Source organism: Dermacentor albipictus, chromosome 1, assembly GCF_038994185.2.
Source record: "Dermacentor albipictus isolate Rhodes 1998 colony chromosome 1, USDA_Dalb.pri_finalv2, whole genome shotgun sequence".
Lineage (NCBI taxonomy): Eukaryota > Metazoa > Arthropoda > Arachnida > Ixodida > Ixodidae > Dermacentor > Dermacentor albipictus.
In genome coordinates, this window is record NC_091821.1 from 159,688,849 (window position 1) to 159,710,858 (window position 22,010).

At 43.8% G+C, this 22,010-nt stretch overlaps 1 protein-coding gene across 6 annotated transcripts in view; it reads left to right on the forward strand.

The window, feature by feature from the left end:
- The window catches only part of Ge-1 (Enhancer of mRNA-decapping protein 4 homolog Ge-1), a 214,164-nt gene that overhangs the window by 29,881 nt on the left and 162,273 nt on the right, over window positions 1-22,010 (forward strand). For all 6 annotated transcript variants that reach the window (XM_065443156.1, XM_065443139.1, XM_065443174.1 and 3 more), the window contains 2 exons: window positions 8,173-8,275; window positions 9,062-9,167. In XM_065443156.1, coding sequence (XP_065299228.1) covers window positions 8,173-8,275; window positions 9,062-9,167 — 209 coding nt within the window. The remainder of the gene's footprint in view (window positions 1-8,172; window positions 8,276-9,061; window positions 9,168-22,010) is intronic.

Sequence of the window (22,010 nt, forward strand, 5' to 3'; positions counted from 1 at the left end):
ACAAGGGCATATATTGCATTTTTCATAGACTAATGCCTGCTAGCCGAGTTGCTATCCACAAAGCATGCCGACGGGCGCTTGACAAAACACGAAAGTCCGACTCACTGCAACCGGATAACGAGCGAATATGTTCGCCCCATGCTGGACATCAACGCTTGGTCGTTCGTGCGTACGGTCACACGAACAATGGCGCGTTCAAACGAGGCCTCACGAGATGGTCTCGCAGAAGCATGTATCGGCGCACGCGCGGAACATCCGGGTCGCTTGCCGATCCCCGAGCCAAAGAGGAAGAGCCTTCTCCTTTTCTCGCCCAAGTAACCCCGCCGTTAGGTGGCATTAGCAGCGCAACACTCGCGCCACCTCTCGTATTGCGCTTCAACCATACCGACTGCCGCAGGCACCAGGCCACGCGGCGAAGCCGGATTACAGGAGACGGGAGCTATGCGGGAAAACAACATATCAGGCGACGCGCGAGTCGCGCATCCCCACAACGGGTGAAGCCATACTTAGCTCGCATTTCTTCGCCTACCATGAGCTGAGACAGCACTTCAGCATCCGGGGGTCCTGTTATGGAAGGATAAAAGAAGAAAAAGATTGCTGGACGCTGGCTGCTGCGCGTTGTTGCTGGTCAGCCATTTTTAACTACACTGACTCTGCTTGTGTATATATTGTAAATAGTCTTTCTATACTCCCTATATCCCCGTAACAATATCAAGAACACAAATATGCAAAAAGACGTTATATCACCAGTTCTCTAAGTGTTGTAAGGTCTTTAAAATGTTTCTGTAAAAGTAAAAATTATTTACTAAATTGTGTTTATTCACTTCAGCATTCATTATACATGTCTAGCCAGTATGCCACAATATGCTTGGCTCCTGGCCCTAGTGGCAATCGAGGGTAATATGTTGGCAGACGAAATTACCACATCACTAGCAACCAAAGTCACAAACTTTGTAGCTGTCCCTGCCATAGACTTGAAGCCGTTCCTACAAAAAAAAAAGTTTATAAGCAATTTACAGTGCTCGTAAGTCACGGAAACATCTAAGAAGCTTCATGTTATAAAGCCACAGTTAGGGAATTGGCCACCCATAACAAAAACTGAAGTAATCATCTGTCGACTTAGCATAGGCCACACTTATGGCGCACACTCATACGTGTTGACTGGTGATGAGCTGCCTATCTGTGATAAATGTGGAGAGACGTTGACTGTCGTGCACATGCTGCTAGAATGCCATGAATTGGAAACTCACAGCAAAAATCACTTTCCTCTGCCATGCTGTCAACAAATTCCACTCCACCCTGTGATGTTTCTTAACAAATACCCGCTTTTTTTTGACAGTAAATCAAAACAGTTTTAGCTTTCTTAAAAGAAGTTCATTTACTGCATGTTACACACCCAAATAATTCATAGTACAGCCTTATATCAAAGGCTACTGCTGCGATTATAGCATTTAGAGCAAGTGCCTCTTTGCTCTTGCATTCAAGGGCCTGGGTGAGATGTTAGTACTACCTGAACATTCTTACATATAAATCTCACTATCACTTGGCAAGGCATATATTATGTACATAGCTCACCTCACATGTCAGTTTTCATAAGAGTACATTTTACGCACTGTACAGCAAACATGTTAGGATGCTATACAGTCAAGTCACATCTATGCCATTTGTCAATGAACACACTGTTAAATACCTCATACCATTTCCTGGTGCTTTTTGGCCATTGGCCCTTGCACCATTAAACCCAATACATTGTTGTCATCATAGAACTTCAGGGAGAAATTAGGTTTACCTCGATTTTTATTAATTTTGTTCGGGATGCAAAGCATGTGGAAATATATCGTTTTGCCCGAAAACAAGTGACCGTATAACCCTTTTTGCAAAGCAGTTTGTTCCGGAGGAACGAGATGGTGCTTTCGGCGGCACGTTGCGCGTTGTCTCAACGAAAATTCACGAATATAAAACCATTATGACTTCTGCCCTGCATCTATGTGATCAGCTGTAAGAAATGCAACTGGGTGTTTGCTCACGCAGTGTGCTCCATTCATGCTGCAAAATGTGGAGAGGTAGAGGGAAGATGTGTGCTGTAGTTGCCTGTGAAAACAGGGACTGGCACATTAAGAAATGGAATGAATCTGTGTGACCAAATTCACGGACCGCTGTTACATAAGGACTGCCTATGTTGCAAGCCCCTTGCATTGCACGGCTTTCCTCGGGGATAAAAAGAATTCATTCATCTGCGAATGTCGTATCACTAACCTCCAAAGAAATTACTGCAGTTTTGGAATATTGGCAAGATTGAGTACCGCTCATTACTTAGTGACAAAGGGTGTAGCGCCATTTCCTGGCTTGGTAAGTTTCTCGCATCTTATGTACATGCATCTGCCCCAATTCACATGAAAACTTGCGTCCACTCTATCGCCATCGTATCAAGAATAAGTGAATGGGCACAAACTTGAATCAGTGTGCCGAAGCATGGGTGAAGGCAACTACGTCAGCACATGCATCCTCGAAGCTGAACATTTCGCGATGGTCCACAGAGAAAGCGAGTGACTAGTGATAATGTTTTTGCTACAAGCTATTACAAAGTACAGAACATCTACGTCTCAAGTCTCTTGCACAGAAAGAACAAATCTATTGGAACTAAGCACACCTGTGACCGATTAGGTGTCATATAAAAGATAAGATAATGACTGCACCGATGAGGAACGTTACTGAGCGGAAAATATGACAAGCCGCTGCTGCGTAGTGTTTGCAAATGGAGTATTGAGGGCAAAGCACACTGATCCTGATTTAATTCATGAGCGGAAAGTTTGGACAGCTTGAAATACATTCCTACTGCCACATTTATTGCAAGCACCGTATATGCTACTCGCACCGTTTGGACAAGGTTTAATGAGCTCTGAAAGTGCTTACATCTCCTCTGAAGCTGTGGCCGAAACATCATTCACCTAGTCACCGTCTGCGATATCCGCCGAAACTGAGGTATGCTGAGCCACACCAGGCGTTGTGCACATCTCTTGTGAACACGGAGACAATATAAATATAGGTAGCTGAGGCAAGGAATGGACACGTCACCACATGATCAAACATGTGGTGATGCATCCACGAGATCGCCGTGAATAGAGTGTATACACTATATAATCAAACCTTGATATTTCGAACATGGATATACCGAAATATTGCATATATCGAACACTTTCTATATCACTGGAAAATCGCATGCATTTCTAATTTTTTTTTTTTTCGAATGGAGTCAGACGTAAAACAGATATATCGAACTCCGCCACCCCAGACCAGGTGTGCTCTGTTGACAGGCGGTGAGCTTTCCAGCAACACCATTGATGATAGAAGTGGCACGATTGGCATTCCCTATTGCTGCGCACTATAGCTGCACACATTGATTGTGCCGAGGGCGTCATTTGAACATAGCGATGTACGCATAGCGATGCGGCGGCTTGGCTAGTTAGACAATGTCAATGACGCATTGCATTTGCTGCACTGACTCCACCTTGGTGCCGCGCTTTGCGCCGGGCGCGCCTCGCGAAGACTGGCGGTTTGTATACGCAAAGGCATGCGACAGCGCATTCTGGGCTCAGCCCATACTTAATATGTTGTTATTGACAGTATTTCAAAATGCTTCGATTGATGGACGTGGAGATGGCAGCAGAAGTAGCGGCCAAACGAAGACGCTGTTGAGGTTTAGCCCGCAAGCGCTGATGTTGCCCCGCTCCCGACTTCAAGTGAGGCTGTAGCTGCTTTGGCTTTTCTGGCCCTTCTATGCCACTACTGTGGCACTATAGAAAACACCAGCCTATCGCTTGTTGATCGTTTAGACTATGTTGAGGACTTCGTGTTAAGCATGTGGCTGCCAATAAGAAGCAGGCTACACTGCTGCAGTACTTTCAGTTAAATAAATAAATACTTTGCATGAAGCTTCTAGTAAGCATTTACTGTGCCACGATTGGGGCGCGATCGGGGATTGTTGTTCTGAGCTCGTGTTTGGTTGTGCCGTGCGCGATTGGCCTAGGCTGCGCCGACTTCGCGTGGCCTAGGCCAATTGCGCGCTCCGAACAACGATCCCCAATTGTGCCCTTGATTCATTGATTGATTTACAAAAGTTCTTGACACATTTTTTACATGATTTTCTATATCGAGTTTTGGCTATATAGAACTTTTTCTCAATCACTACGCTGTTCGATGTATCGAGGTTCATCTGTACATAAGTTCGTCGCACGATTTGCGAGCAGCCCTCTTTGCCATTGAATGTTCCTGTGAGCAATTTTGCTTGTTTAAAAAAGATGTGTGTGTCCAAAATGAGACCATTGCTTGTGTTAATCATTCGTAAATGTTACTAGAAAAACGCTGAACTTTGTATGCCAGGCAACAAATACCTCTGACTTATCTGCAATTTCGCTATTCTAAAAAGGAGCGCGATTTTTACCCCATGGAATTAAAACCCATATATAAAATCTGAAAACAAAACACCCTGCTTATACATACGGTATTTCTAAGTTATTCTAAGCACTTCACACTGTTCCAATATGCAGGGTCATCGTCGTAAATATGGCTACAAGTCTTAGAGCTCGGGCTGTGTTTAAGAGCGCAGCTCTTAGGCGCCAACACCTGCAGTGAGCATCAGTGTCCTTCGTAACAGAGCAAACGAGCACAGTGAAGGATGAAAGAGCAAACACTGAGCAACAGCAAGAGATGAAGGAAGGGCAGTAGCGAATAGAGCGCGAGTAGAGAAACAGAGGAGGAGGGTTTGACAAAAGCATTGGCAGAAATAGTGCCGTGCAAGTCAAGCTCTGCGGCGACCATGGCTACAAGATGTCGCGAGAGAAGCACGCGTCCTCTGTACACCGTTGACGCCACCGATTCATACCATACATGGAAACAAAGTGCAGCGTGAGCAGAGGTCTGTCTGTGGTGGCTGCTGTGAATTGCATCCATGCGTCGCCCTTGCGCTGTTTCTAGCGATCTCCCTATTAGCGAGGCAGTCGCACCACACTTCTCTTCATTTGCAACGTGCTACACGAGACGAATTGTTCTTTCCACCCATTATATTGCGAAATGAAAACGTGTATAGAGCTGCGCTCAAATTTCGCATTCAGGACTATCGTAATCGTTAGTGCATTTCTTTTAGCTTTTATTTCCAGAGAGGTCAGCAAAGTTGAAACCCTTCTTCTTTTGAAGGGAAAGTGCAGGGGTGGAAGTAGCAACCACACAGCCATAGCTGCCTCATTATGTTGGCTAGCGTGTAACCTAAATATTTTATTTTTTTAAGCATTTTATAGGAACCTTGCCATCTGGAAGGGGCCTAGTGTTGAAGGTCGCATAATCTTAAGTTTCCAAGCCCCAGTGAATTGAGAAACAGCAAGAAGTGTTGGTTTCTTTCAGTGCTCTTCACGACGCCAGCATTGTGACTGCATGTGTTCGTTGTCATCGAGTGAAATCTCTTCATTATTCCTGTGCGCGAGGGACAAAATGCACATTAATTTAATTATTAAGCGAAAGTTTATTGCTGTTTATACGGCAGACATTACTACGAGCCTTACTTCGTGTAAATCTCTTTTCTATTGCTGTCAATGCTTTGCCTTTCGGGTAAACTGCATCATCTTTTTTCCTTGGCAAGACTAATCTCCATATACTTTTAACACTTTTTTGTTTTTAATTGGTGGCCACCATCTCATGGCAGCTGTGGGCAATAAGCATGGTCAGCAATGGCATTCAAGATTTACGGCTCTGCGCAATGTGACACATGCCAATCTCGCACGCCATTTGCCAGGCCAATGCATTGATCTCGACACAATCAGTACCGCATGCGCTGGCACTCATAATCGTGCAGTTATACGGTGTGATAATTTTTAAAGTTTTCTGTAACCTTTAAAAATTACCTGTGGCAGATAGCATAATTCTTTTCCTTGAGGTGGGGGGCCGTTAAGAGGGGGACATTACTAGCAAAAGTAATCGAAACGTATTCAGCTAATCAAAAAGATCACTAATTGATATCTTAATTATTTTATAGAACATATTAAAATTGACTAATATTAGCTTGCAAGTTTGCAATACATATCCACTTGAAATGAATTTCCAGGATGGCACCAGTTTTGAGATGTTATTTTCTAAAGTGTGGCATGACATACATGGGCATTCTAGTTACTTTTGTGCTTCAATGCATAAAATACCGTTTTGTTAAAAAGTAAGAACAACAGTGCATTTTTATGGCGAGTTTGTTGGTGCATATCTCCAAGTTTGTGTCATTCTCGAAATTCATTCCTAGTGGATACGCTTTGCGAACTCACTGGTTACAATTTGTAAAATTGCAATATCTGCTGTAAATTAATTAAGAAGTTAATTAATGGATTTTTTGCTCAACCTGCCTATACAACACATATAAGTGGTACAGCTTATATAATTTTTGGGGGGAATGCCTCGTGTTAAGATTACCTAAACATTAAAGTTGCTTAGGACAGATCTGCAATTTCTATTTTTTTAATTATGTTTTTTTATTCCTGCTCATATTTGCTCGCATTGAGCTTTACAAATCTGCACGAAGACTGTTCTTGTCCAAAACACGTTCCTCCATCAAAGCTTCTTCAAAACACTTAATGCTTCATTCATCTCTGGTTTTACACTTGGCTTCTGAATATGTTTGATTTCCAATTTTTCATTTCGCTGTGCACCATGCAGTCACGTGTAGTGAAACTTGCTATGGAACTTCTGATCAAAGAATTTGGATAGTTGTGGTGTTGTCGATTTGACGAGGACATGCTAGCAGTATCCTTGTAGTCCTTATTTCATCGTCCAATGGAGAAAATTTTCTACAAACGGGAGTCACTGCCTTACTAGACGTGGCCGGTCATATTTAGGCATAGGCATATTCAAACCAAGCACCTTTTCCTACGTGACAACCCTGCTGGAATAGCTTATTTGCTTTCAGCAGCTGTGACACGTCTATGCTAGCAATGTCTTGGCAACAGCTGACTTACTCGTAGATGAAGGCGATTTCGCATTTTTTTTTCTTAAAAACCAAGCAAGTAGGAGTTCCATGTGTTATAATGAACCACCCGGAGAATAAATTGCAATCTTTCTACACATTTTTAATAAGGCAATGCAGTGGTAAGCATAAAGTCAAATGTTTTTCTACACTCGAAATGGGGTGAGCAAATGTGGCTGCTCTTCAGCGGGGTCCACTTTAGCCACTGAGGGCCATTGTGAAGAAACTTCAGAGTGACTATACCCTGCCTTGAATGTGTTAAGGATAAGTAAATGACGCAGTATGGTCTCAAAAGTGTGCTATACTCATGCTTTGTGCGTGGTCAATGCAGCGCAGTGAATGCAGATAGTGCTGAAAATTTCAACGGTCACGTCAAAAACTGTTGCAGCAACACGGGAAAGCATCGCACTATGACTAACAACTGAGGAAGAGTGGGAGTGCAGCAGTGAAGGGCCAGGGTGTGGGGCAAGCAAGAGCACATACAAGGAGCATGGTAGCCAACACAAACTTGTGACGTAGCGCTTTTGTTATGCTCTGGGATGTTTGCAAACCCATGCAGTTCAAGTCAATTTGTGAGCTGTTGTGCTTTGCAGTTTTCTGTGCGCAAGTACCTTAAAACAGATTTTAAATATATTTTAACCTACATTCGCCGTTGATGTTTTGTAGAAGATGCTTGTGTGTCCATAGAAATCGATCTCACTAGTTAGCTACGAAATATTGTTAGTACACCTTTAACAGTAAAGTAACATCAGTTTGGAAACATTCATCATCTTCAGTTGGTAAGCTTGCGCTGGTAAGATTGCAGTGTAGACAGTACAGATAAATGAAAGGTATACTTAAAGTTCCTCTGCAGCTTTGGCCAAAGTGTTGTTCATTTACACTCACTGCTCAATATAATGGCCGAAATAGCAACTGTCTGAGCCATGCCTGTGGTCGGCTAGAAGGCGCTGAATGGTGGGCGTTGTCATGGGACCAAATATGGTGACCCCCATGGTTATGGCGCTGTGAAAAGTCTATAGAGTTCATGGTACCCTTGGGATATTTAACCCTAAGGATGTGCCTGCCCATACGAACATTTCAGAAGCCAGCTCTCCACCATGCAGAAGTGACCACATTCCTACAGATGGTGGGCAATGTTCAGCAGGCATGGCCATTGTTTGCTTCACTTCTTGCAGATGCCTTCTGGATGGCGAGGAGGATGTCAGCGTGGACGTTTGTGGGACAGAAGTGCAAGTTGTTGTCAGTCGGCCGCGTGAAGATGCGAGCAGTAGCAACCGGGTCGGTTGCAGATTTTACTATGCGTTACTATTTTACTAGACGTCAGCGAGCTGTTGTCAATGATGACTGGCTTGCCTTTACTTTTTTGCCCTAGGGTGTATATCCGAAAACATTTTACTTGGTACTAGTCTATAAAAAGCAGTCAATTTTGATAGTCTCATTAGGAACATTCATAAAATAAAGTATACACTCATTTTGCTTGTTCTTTTGTGCTTGCTTATACTTAGTCATATCTATTTTGCATCAGAATTTCACTACACTTGTTTAAGAAAATATATGTAGCTCGCAATAAAATTGAAATGAGAGCAGTTTCCGATAACATAGATGAGCTTAAATACCATGTTGGTGGTTGACTTCAAACTTCCGCTTCTAACGAAATTCTGATAAGCGTGACACATTCTGTGGTGCGTAGGCTCTCTTAGATGTTTTAAGAGGACTGCTGACGTCAACAATAAATATGCTTTTGTGTTTTGCGCATGACATGAGAGAATGTTTAGTCCGAAAAAAAAAAAGCCATTATGACCTCAATTCTACAGTTACAGCATACCCCTCATTGTTATTAATTTAACAGTTACTTCTTAACATTTTGTTAATTATGTAGTAGCTTTTATCACACAAATACTGCAAGCAAACATTTTCTCAAGTCCGCATTAAAAAAAAAAATCAGGCTCTTGTATTGTATATTGTATATTTTAATTTTTGGGGGGACAACATGAGATTGTACTGTATTCGAAATTTATGCAGTTTTAAAGTCAAGTTTGCTCATTGTAACATCTTCACTTTCAGGTCAAGATTAAAAATATTGTTGACTATAGCTGGGAACTGAAATATAACTTAGGAAAGCACATTTGCCTGCATATCTCTGGGACATACCTCGCATATGCTCTGAGAGGTAAGTAACTGTCATTCATTGTCTTTTTATTTAGGAGGCATCACTGAGAATAATGCGGAGTCTACAAATGGAATTAGAAGCATAAAATGTAAGAGGGGATGGTAAGATAAGTTGGTCATGTTGATTTTAGCATTTTCTTGTAAAAGCTTCTGCATATGGTAATCAAATTTTGTGCGAATAATAGGGATGCCATTTTGCTTACCATTCAACAGTTTTTTTTATTGCAGTCTTTAATAGTGTCTGTATATATGCATTAAATTTTTTACCCTTAGATTTCAATGTACTTTTTCTCAAGCTATTCACAAGTATGTCTAAATGGCAGGTATATTTCGTATCAAGCTGCCTTCAAGCAGAAGTTTATAAAATTTGCTTTGTTCTATTATCGTCCAAGAAAAATAAATTGTTTGCACTTGTCGTTCACTTTTCTCCCATTGTTCACTTCAGCAGTACAACAAAGAATCTTAAAATATTTTAGGTTTGGGTTTTTGGCAATAGAATGTACTATAAGCTGGAAGAGTATCACTATACAGTTGAACCCACTTATAACAATACCTGTTTTAACAGTGTATCGGTCATAACACTGAAAAGCTGCTGCACCATCAAGTTTTGTATGTTTTCTATGGTTAAATAACCTGCTTACTATGTGCGCCCATACCGCATTATTCGTTATAACAATGAAGTCTGGCTGTGGGCGTCCATGCAGAAAGGTAATGAAATGTGAAGTCGTTCAAACGAAAAGGGAAAGAAATCTCTGCCCCAGCACTCCGTACAGATGCTTAATCAGCGAAGCTGAAATGTGCGGCTCTGGTGTTTATCACTGGGTTAAAGGGACACTAAAGGTTAATATTAAGTCAACGTGGATTGTTGAAATACCATCCCAGAAACCTCGAAACGCTTGTTTCATGCGAAGAAGAGGCTTATTTTAAGAGAAAATGCGTTCTGAAGCGTCCGCGCACCTCTAGCGTAGTTCAAATCGCGCGCCCTCCTATCGAGGAGTGGTGACGTCATGGTCTCATAGTGACGTTGCGCCGTCGGTGAGTAAAACGGCGCCCGAAGACGGCGCTACGGCTTTTCTGCGCAAAACACAAACGCGCGGCCAGGAACAGAGCCAAGACAGAGCCAAGACAGAGCCGACAGCAGCGCGTCGGCTATGGTGGCTAGCGGAAGGGAAGTGCGCGACGATAAGCTGGTACATTATTTTATGACGCCAACTTCGACGCTCGTTGCAATGGATGACCCTGACAACGACACATTGGCTCACGATGCTGGGCTCGACTTCAGCGATTTAAGCACTGATGAACGTGACCTGTTGCTGAGGGCTTGCGCTGCCGGCGTCTTTGTGTACTACTCCGACAGCAACTGTATGTCATGGCTTTTCCTTCGTGAAAACCAAATGCTGCACTCACCGCCCCGTCTTCGTCCTGCAGTTGTTCTTGCGCTTCGGGGAATGCAGGCAAGACCGACGAAACAGCGCTACGGGAAAGCATTGCTTTGAAAGGTGCCCCACGCAACTTCAGTAAGTCATCGTTGAACTCTTAATCCTCTGGACGAAAGTGCAGCGAGCACGCTATGCGATTTTTCGGCTCTTTGCCAATGCGCTGTGGCAGAGGTACGGCACTTAACCACTTCGAACGGAGAGGTTCCCTCGTTGGCACATAGTGATCAGCAGAGCGAGCTAGAAGTAACTTTCTAGTGCACTATAGTGATAAGTAACGTTGGATTCGCCGCTGCAACTGCCCTTGGCCAAGTTCCGCGGACCGTTCGCGCATCCCACGACATCACATGCACGTGGCATTCTCGCTGCTTGTTCCAAATGAAAGTTTCGCGAGCGAGCAGAACCAGCGTAGAGTCGAGCGAAAACGAAACCTTTCGACCACCCATACTACTCAAGGGTAACGTCAAAATGTAATTTTTTTTAGAATCGAATAGAAGTAGACAAGTACCATTTTCTTCCGTCTTTTAATCTATTGAGATGATCTTTATAATACGAGTAGTTGAGTACTAGTTACATAAATTATGATGAGGAGTGCCTTCCTCATTGGGCTAGTACCGGAATGTCGCTGGGGGGTCTCAAATCGTGTCATGCATTTACCTCAATTTCTCGGTTACTAAAGCTCTGTTCGTGATTGTATTGACGCCTTGGACGTTCTAGAGCATTGCTTTATCACTTTGACTTGACTTCGTAGAAACCTTTAGTGTCCGTAGGCTGCTGGATCCTCGGTACGCTGTTGCTACTTGCGCTCGACCGCACGAGGCTGCTCTTGTGGACTCGCGCTTCATGCACGTATTGAGCAGAATCCGGTCGACCACGCGCTTGCGGTAGCCCGACTTAAAGTTCATGATAACTCCTTGCTCGAGGGGTTGCACAAATGCAGTTAAGTTTGGTGGCAAGAAGCATAGCTCAATGTTTTTGAGCACAGCGGCAGTGTGGTGGGCTGCGCAGTTGTCCAGTCCGAGGCATATCTTCCAGTTCAGCTTGCCCAGCTGCTTGTCCCACTCCCGCTGCCATTGTGTGAAAATTTCTCTCTTCATTCAAGCCTTATGGTTGGACACATACCTCACTTGGAGCTTTCGTTTTCCTTTGAAGCATCGTGGTGACGCACTTTTGCCGGCCATGAGGGCCTGCACCTTTTCCAACACATCCCTGTTGGCACAAAGCAATACAGTTACGCGGACCTTGCTCTGCTTACCGCCCTGGCAGCATTCACCTTTGAGAGCCAAGGTTTTTTGCGGCAGCATCTGGTAGAACAGGGCTGTCTCATCTGTGTTGAACAAATCCTTGGCACTGTATTTTTCTAGGAGCTGTCCAACGTTTGTCTCCACCCACGCCATTGCAACTTCGCAGTCGACAGACTGCGCTTCCCCGTTGACAGCCCTGCCGATGATGCCGTGGCGCGCGCCTTGAAATGCTGCAGCGAGCCGACACTCGCCACAAAATCGTCGTGCCCAATGATGCACGCCAAGTCCTTCGCTTAGCGCTGCAACAGTGCCTCACTCACAGGAGTGCCGCTTGCTTTTTCATCCAAAAACCACTTAAAGACCGCCTTCTCTACAGCTTCGAAAGCGAGGGCTCGCAGCTTCTTTGTCGCCTTTTACACCACATGCGACAGCACTGGTGACAGCCTCTTTGCTGCTCAAAATCGTCGACAGCGTGCTCAACGCTGTGCCTTTTTCTTCTTCACGCCAGACTCCATGGCTTTCAGCATAGCCACCTTCTGCTCGATTGATATCGTTTTGCGCCTCCGTTTGCCATCGTCCATCTTTCTGGTGGCAGAAACTTGTACAAACGAACCAATAGAAACACTGATATTGTTGATGTGCACGGAGGCAACGACAAGCAACAACAAAACCACAGTTGGCGCCGCCCCACACACGCAGCGAAAGAGCAGGTGGGTCCACCAGTTCCACGGGAAAGGGGAGGGCGGTAGACGCGAACGTTGCACGCTGTAAGACATTGATCTGATGGGTACCAAAATGGTCAGCAAATGCTCGTGGAAAAAAAGAAAAAAATATTGCCATTACGTTGCTTCCTAATGCGAAATTTGAGTGCAGTGCTATATCCGTTCCGACTTTTCTGTGTACTGAGGCAAATAAATCGAGGAAGACATGTATGTGCAGTTACAACTTTTTATTCTTCACTTCAAGAAACACTCCACTCCCAGTTCATGAAGGTAGCTTTGTGATCGGAGAAATAGATGGATATATGCTAGATTTGCTGCACCAATGCCTGGTTCGGTGTAGCGCACCTCTGGGTTCTGGCGGTGACGGCGCCGATGCTCTGCTTGGGCAGCTCGTTCAGCAACAGCGGCAGATGAACCGGTTATCTCGCTCATGGCTCAGAAAGAACTGGCTGAGATTAAACTGTTACATAGGCAGACGGATTATGTTATAATATTAACCGTCTGTGAGCCTAGGCCAATCCGTCCGGTGCAGAACATTTCGCACCAGCTGCCGCAAATGGAACATAACTTGGCGCAGCTGCCTTGCTTATCGGGAGGTTGCAGGAGGCAGCGTGTAGGCGCATAGGAACGTTGCATGGTGAAGAAATGGCAGCGACTGACTGATGCCACTGACGCTTCTAGCGAGTCAACTGAAGGTGGCTTTGCGTTTCGGCTTGGAAAGTGCGAACCGTGATCCACTGATACTTGAGCCAGCGATTTGGCAACCGGAAAACACCACGCGCTCTCGTGCGGTCTCTGCCATGGAGGAAAGGATGCGGAGAAGGGGGGGTACACAGTGGCGAACGGTGGCGGCTATGCGTTTCGGCTTGGGCAGCAGCACATCGTCGAGATTAAAGCCCTTAATCCAGATCAGCCGCCACGGAGCCGGTGCTTTGATTGGTGCCGCACATGGGTGGCATTTTTGGAGGAGGGAAGAGAGCAAGGCTCACATTGTGCGTGAGAGATGGCACCAAGAGTGCGTGCAGCTAGAGCAGCGTGCTGGCCCAGACTACCGAGCTGGTAATGGCAAGGCACGACGGTGCCGCGAAACACAGGAACAACCGCCAAAGAGCTGCGCTCTAACAAAAAAGGTTCATTATACTCTTTGCGATGAAATTTTAGCTTTGTTAAAACCAGGTTTTCAATACATGGGCACCTATTGGAATTTCAAGGAGAACCACAATTGCTTCGTTATATCCATTAGTTCGTTATATCCCATTTCGTTACCACGAGGTTGTACTGTATACGACAAGTACACGAAGGAAGATTACACCACTGAGAGGACTCAGGCTGTGAAATTGAACTGTCTCCTACTATGATGTCTTGTATATACCGATATAATGCCGTCACTTCAGCGATCAGTTCTTCGAGGTCATGCAATGTGTCTTCAAGTGCAAGAAATATATGTGGGGTTCGGAAAGCTGGTCAGGCCCCCCCCACCTTCGGAAAAATGAAGTCTGCCTATGGGCATGTCCATGGTTTGCCTCCCTGCCTTTGCCTCTTCAATTGTCCGTCTTTTTCTCCGTGATGTTGCACTTTCCTTTGTCGGTGGCCTACCTGATCTCTCTTAGGACACAGTACGAAATGAAAGAAAGCTAGCTGGGCTGGTCGCAGGTAGCTCTTTTTGGATTCGTGATGTGTTGATTTAAAATATACATGTCTTATCTAAGCGTAAATGACGGCGATATAGGCGAGGTGAGTTACGATAGTTCGTGGGTTTCGACTAATGACGCTCTTCACGCAGCACTTTCATCTTGTGTGCGTGTTTGCGAACCGGAGTGAAGCGCAGGAGGATAACATGCCTTCCTGAAATATGAAACATTCAGAATAACCCTTTGTTCGACGGTTTACATAAGTCAAAGCCCACAATACGGATTACCTTCAGGTCATATGCTTGCAAAAGGGAACTCGGATGAAACATTGTCAGGCGGATATTCTTTTAATTATTATAAGGATAAATTTATTGAAAATTCATTTCCTGTTATGAGTTGAAAACTGACTAATGAGCATTTAAATTTTCATTATTCTTAAGACCTCATATCATTCTAAGGGTGCGGTCTTTTACAACCTCATCAATTAAAAAGTAAGTTATGAATGATAAATTATTTCATTATATGTGCAGGTAAATGCGCACGCAAGATATGTACTAGTCCATTTCCCAGTATTCGCTCAATGAAGATGTAGCACGTCTATACTGTCAGGTTGCAGTGATGTGAAGAACAAGGCAGTTCCAAAAGAGTGAGTCACAAATCTAACTCATTATAAGATGAGCTTGCGTTGGAAAAAAAATTAACACTCAAAGCAGAACGACGGCTGTGCGCAAGGTAGTGCTTCCTCTGAATCTGATGTACGGATCAAGGCATCAGATCTTCAGACTGGAATGCTCGTACATTGCAGCGCGAACTCGGATGTTCAGTTGTGATGGAGAATGTACGCCAGTGTTGGCTTCATGTGCGCAATCTGCTTAGATAACGATCTTTGCTGTTGAATCCGCGACAGCATTCTGGACATTAGAAATATGTGCTGGTGCGTCTTGCGCTAACTGACAACTTTGGAACAGTGGTTTGATGCTTAAGAAAGTTCACCCCCCCCCCCCCCAAAAAAAAGAAAGTGTAAACTTGCTTTCAATATTAGCTAAAACTTGGTGCTCGTGGTAAAAAGTGGCCCCAAGACTGCATAGCAGCATCGAGATTCCAAAAATTCAAGAGCTAAACACTTTCTGAATAATGGTATTTATTAAACCAGCACTTCATGTGTCAATGCCAGGGGCCAGTTCCACCACAGGCACTGTGTTGGAGCTCATATTTCACGTAACTGTACGTATGTCAACATTAATTGTCACAAAATCACCATAGTAAACCCTCGTGATGCTTTGGTCTTTGAACTAGTCGATGTTAGATACATGTAAGTTCTCTGGAATGGAAAGGGACCGGTAAAAACACATTAAAAAAAGGCATGGCATGTTCTTGTGCTTGGGTAGATCCAAACAATGAATAATGCACTGGATTGAAAACGAAGCAGCGGATAATTGCTCGCTGAGAAGACCGATAAACATACAGTGCGATGCAACTTGAACTATGATATTGCGATTGTCTAAGATTTCATAAGAAAAAAACAAATTTGTCGCGACGGCACATTGCAACTCGCTGTAGCCGTGCAACAATTTTTGCTTGTGTACTGTCAAACGCACATATGCTGCGGCCTAACGCTCACGACATGGTGCGAAAACGTGCTCGCAGCGAAAGCGACACATTGTGCGTGGACATGTATGCAGACACGCAGTTTGTCACTGCGAACCCTTGTGATCGCTGCATTTAGGCTTCATTCTGTTATGCTCCATTTAGTTATACAGACAGCTTGCTATAAGAACATACTTCACATAGCTTGCCCTTAGTGACTGACGACTTTTCACGCAAGAAGCCAGTTCGGGGGACTCCATTGTGGCGACCGCGTGCAACGGGCATTCACTTTACGCATTCCGTAAAGAGCTGGTGTCTCTAAACCATTCAGTGCTTTCTATTTGCCCAAGATTATTGTTTTGACAGTAAAACTTGCTTTGTTTCGAGAGTATCTACAGAAATGTCCAGGAGAGCACCCGCGTGGTGTTTGTTATTGCGCGCCGACAGCAAACCCATGACAAGCGTGCTGCGTTTTCCCGCATACTACGCAAACGAGGTGCTTTCGACAGATGGCGACTCCGTAAGTCCTCGTCCCCAATACACTCCCATTCCTTCCTTACTGCCTCGCAAAAACATACGCGTGCAAACAGACTGACACTTGCTCTGCAATTGCCGTTCAAACTCCAGCTGTAATAAGTCACCTTATGGTTTAAATTTAGTACTTCAAGTCAATGTGCCTTCTGCCGAGAGGGCCAAAACCATTTGCTCCTGTCGTGACGTAGCCGCCCATCCCTGACCAAAACACTGCCTTAATGCACTATCAATGTTCCGACTACAAGTTCCATAAATGCGTATGTTGTTAGAAGGGACTACCCTCTCGGCGCAGTCAGTTAAAACTTGTTGATACTCAGCTGATATATTGAAATAAAATTTTCAAAAATTTTGCCCATTCATTTACGCATGTGCATTGCCGTGAAGCTCCACAGAATGGTGAAGGTGCAACGTCCAGAATTCCTGAGTACCTGTGTCCATGCTACAAGGCACAATATTTTTTTTGTTGCCTTTATTTAGTGTAACACTAAGACGGGCGCGTGCTTCTTGTTATGTATCCCAAGGAATAAAATCTGTTAATAAAAGTGATGACTTAACAAATGAGCAACCCACTGCTACATTTTGGGAAGTAAAAATGGAAAATATAATATTTGAAGAGCACTTCTGAAGAAACCAAAACTGAAACCAAATCTTGAATTTTGTGTTTTGGCCATTTGGTGGGAGACTGTCAAACTAAGATCTATGTGGCGTTAACAAAAAATCACGCAGCACAATATCGAACCACTGCCAGCATGACATGGCATGAATGATGGGAGCGATTAAACCACTCGGCCACTGCTTCCAATGCTCCAGGAGTGATAGGCTCGAGTTTTATATGTACCACGTGAATTTGCATGACTGTGATTCACAAATCGCTTTTGGGAACAGTGTAAGAAGTTTACTAACAAAGATAGCAAGGACAACACAGGGGAAATTACTTGTACTAAGTAATTGAATTAATGAAATGATAAATTAATGGAAATGAAAGGGGATGAAAAAACAACTTGCCACAGCTGGGCAATGATCCCACGTCTTCGCATTACGTGGGCGATATTCTACCAATTGAGTTACTGCGGCGCCATTCTCCCATCCTTTTTCTGGGGTATTTATTGTTACTACTAGAACTAACCTTGAGAGTGTTTGCCAGTGCCACCACTCGCAAACCTTGGCGGTGGATGTTCCACATCCGCTGCCATCCATTTGCCTACGCCATGTGTAGAGAGTCATGATAGGCATCAACTGAAAGCAGTCTCCAGACCACATACACTGTAGCAGCTATTATGATAGCAGCCATAGTTTTTTCACAGTTATCTTTTTTGTCTCGAAAATCGAGTACAAATTTTTGTTGTTTCTATAGGCTTCCATGGCTGAATCGTTAACCAATCTGGGAACGAAATTCTAGCTTTCCACAGTGAGATCATTGCATTTGTCTCATGTGGATTGTCTTGTAGAACATGTCTGTCAGCTGCCTTTTTCAATAATTGACCTGCAGGTTTAATTATTCGTGAAAAAGCTGCTCGTTGCATTTACAACGCACTAGTTTCGTGCCGCGGCTGCTTGGGGCACTAGGTGGTACGTTTCCTGAAAAGCTGGATATGTGAAACACTGTCTGGTGTCCTTTCCGGGATCAGCCTGGAGCCATGGCGCTTGTGCTTAGTGTCGGCTTTCTCATGCTCGGAGGTGGTGTGCTGTACCGATATGAACACCACCAGACTGGGTGATTAGGACATTACCCGTTTCTCTAGTGAACAATATAAGGAAGATGGAGGGTTTTCAGGAGACATCCTCTGTGTCTGGTGGTCTCCCAGAATGATGCAGTGTTCTCTGACAAGTAGCTGCATGCTACATTGTACTGCCCTTCATGCTCCTGCCACTGTGAGTAGGACTTTTAGTGTCAATAAGTTGGCAGTACCGGTGTAAATAAACCCCCTGTTCTGTTCCTCCAACCACCCAATCTCGAGCTCATCACCAAGTTAGCAACATAACATGTGTTGAGAAAGTTCGGATGACGGCGTGGGCCCGCTAGCCTCTGTGTGACGCCCCAGTAGCATAGGCCATAGAGTTTTATACAATCATTACTAGAGGGAACTCTGGCACTGCGATCGTTGAGCCACCATGGGAATGATGGGTAGCACATGCATTTGTCTGATCTTCGTACTTGTGGATTCAGACGTTCCTGTGGCTTTGTTTATTTACGCTTTATTTCATTGTCTTAAATTTCAGCTATCTGTACTTTTCTAAGGGCGGAATGCTCCACAAACACGCACAATTGCTACTAATTGCAACTGCTCAACCTGTCGAGGTGGCGAAATTGAAACGTGCCAAGGGTCTCAACACTCTTTCTCGCCCGCAAAAAATTTATAAGGCCGTTCTATGCTGCTTGTCGATGCATGCGTCTTACAAGTTTAATGCCTAATTATTTGATAGTGTAAATTTGTCATTTTCAACATCACAAAGTCGTAGAGCCATTTTGAAGCCAGAAGGATGAAGCTTAGGCAAATCTATGTACTTCCCATAATTCCCATGCTGGCTGAACCGCCCTGATTGCAGCTCCCACAGACACTAGCTCCAGAGTTCCCTTTAGTAATTACTGTATGGAACTCTATGGCATAGGCCAGCTTCCTGTTCCGAGCCGCATGGGCAGCGTAGGCTAAGGCGGGACTCTCAGTGTGACGCCTAATTCTGAGACCACAATTCCCAAATGCAACAATATTGTTTATGATGTTGTGTTATTCAATAAATGCAAATACACTGAACATAACACTAAAGTGTGTGGACAAAATATAGTTAAACATTATTAACTAAAACACTGCTACCTTGAACTATTGGATAAGCTGAACAATTTTGCTGCCGACGTGTCAATTCCATGTGCTTTTTAAAACCCCTTATCTCAAAAAGGTTTTGCTCCAGATATGTCGAAGTCTGAAGTGTGAAAATAACAGGGAAGCCACTACCCATAGGTTTCAATTCTTTGTCTGCAACTGCGATATCTGCAAAAGAAAACCGAATTCTGCAGCCACAGCAATTTATTATTAACAGCATCAACAAACTTGGCATGTGCTTTCTGGTTGCGCAATTTCTTGTAGGATGCTAACGTCACTCCTGATGACATGTGCTTCTTCCACACATTGTTCTGTGCAGTCGAAGGTCATGTCAGAGAGAGCAATCAGTGCCCTCAGCAGCCATTCTTACTTCCCCCATAAATAAGGTAACGACACGTGACTTCCACCAAACTTCCACCAAGGGCAACTACTTTGTTTTCCTGCCCTTTTTCACTTGGAGCCGAGCACACTTTAGCCATTTGCGCTGTGCAACCAGTGCCCAACCATTGCTAGTTTGTCCCATGATTGAGGGGAAAGAATGACACGAGTTCCACAAAGCTTTGCAGTGTTTCTAAGATTTTTGGGGACTCTTTTGATATCAGTACATTTTGCACGCTACATGCATGTTGCCTAGGAAACAGGGTGGCCACACTCCCTGCTCTTTCTTTGCCCCTTCTTTCTATCATTGCTGTGTGCAGGGAGTCAAGTCAAGTTGCTGAGGCATGGAAGATTGATCAGTTGAGAATATTGCTGGCTTTTGTTTTCATGATTTCCTTTATCTTGAAGCTCTGCTTATCTGGAAATTTTTTTCAGTATATACAGCTTCTAGTATTTGAAGACCATTTTTGTGTCACCCAATGCAAGCCACCACCTTAGGCCACCTTAGGCTGCATGGTCCAAAGACATTGCACAGAGGTCTAAAGATACTGCTAGCCTATACAAGGGGGAAGGGGATTGGATGTATCGAGATTTGTGAAATATCAAGAACCATATTGCTATGCAGCACTAAATGGACAAGTTATGTAATAGAGTTACTGATGCTCAGTTTTGATGTTGCTTTTTCTTCATGTCGGATATTTGTTGTGTGTTAGGATGCCTGCAGAATGAGAGAAGGGAAACCGAGAGGCTTTATTTTTGTTAATCATGGCCATATAAAGCCAACAGGCAATGAACCCAAGGAAAGCAAAGGGGAAATTAGCTTTGACTGGAATATAAATGTAGAAAATAATCAACAAAATGGACGTGAAAGATAACTTGCTGCTGGGTGCAATAGTCCAATGATTCCTGCTGGAATCATTGGACCAGAAAGGGTAAGAGCATAGGACAACATTTTTAAGCACTTTTCATTAATGTGCTAATCTCAATTATCATCATGGTAATCCCACATTACTGCTTTAGTCCGCTTGAGTAAATTAAGGAACCTATAAATTTTCTACAAAACTAGGTTTTAGAAAACTTTTTATTTTGACTGTGTTCCAAACTCACATTGCTGAAAGCCTGAAATTGGAAGAGGGTGAGCGCAAAGAAGGCCCCTGTGTTGTTCCCTTCCTCTAGATCTTGGAATTTTCACCTGTGACCACCCACTGCCATTTCCCAGTGGCTATGACGTTGCACTGCTGAGCTTGAGGGTGCGGGTTCAATCCCAGTCGCAGTTACTTTATTCGATAAGGGTGAAATGGAAAAATGCCTGTGTACCGTGCATTAGGTGCGCGTTAAGGAACCCTAGGTGGTCAAAATTAATTCTGTGCATTCCACCCTGACGTGCCTCATAGAGATGTAAAATTTCACGAAATTTTGAGGGTAGTGAGAAAAACAGGTTTCTTTCATGTATCTTTTTCAGAAAAATATGAAAAATTAAATAAAAAAGACTACTGTGGCACAGCGCTATGAAAAAAATGGACACATTTCTCTAACACTGAAAAGAATATAATTATTAGATTATTGCATCACAAAAGTCCCAGCCGAGCTTCCGTGTTCAAAATTTAGGCACATGTTCACGTCAAGGCATTGATTTCACATCAAAGTGTCAAGACCGGCATTTGTATCAATCTGTGTCCAATGCATTTCCGCTTGATGCGTCAACACTTTGCTGTGAAGCAGATGAAGCCTTCTGGACATTGAGGTTTGAGTGCATGTACACAAGTTTTTGCACGCTATCCCCTGCAGGCTTGTTTCATAGCTTGGCGTGCACATTTCCAAACTCGGACTAGTTTCTTTCACATGCCACAGAAGACAGGGGCAATCTGCAGTACGCGACAGGCAAGGAGGCTCAAGGGTTGGTGGAAGCAAAGTCTTTGCCACCATGTGAATGGATCTGGGTGCTTCGCAAACTCTCAAACTCTGTTTGGTCAAATTTTTAAATAAGTAGAAAGAGTTGCATCGCAACGGAATTCTGCAGGGAAGCTCTGTTTTTGCTTTTTCCTTTTTCCAATTTTATCCTGGCTGAAAAAAAAAAATCTTTTTTTTCCAAAATTTTCTGTTTTTTCAACCTCTTCCATCTCTAGTGCCTCATAGTCTAATTGTGGTTTTTGGCACATAAAACCCCAGAATTACATTCAATTCACCTCAGGCCTTTGTGAATTTTATGAACTCTAGTCCCTAAGCACTTTGGACCTACTGCTTTGGGAGTTGAAGCAAGTGTTCATCTTACCTGTGTCTGTCATGAATAGGCTTGACTGTAGTCGAACATGGAGGTGCCAAGGTTCTGGAAAGTGACGCTCACAGTATATTTCAAAATCTGAAGTTCATGAACGAAACAGCTGAGAGTATAATTGTTTCCCTTCAGGCTTATACACATGTTACATGTGATAGATTTGTGTACAGTAACGTGAACAGTAACGTAATAAGTTTGAAAAGTGCTTGTTGCTGGTT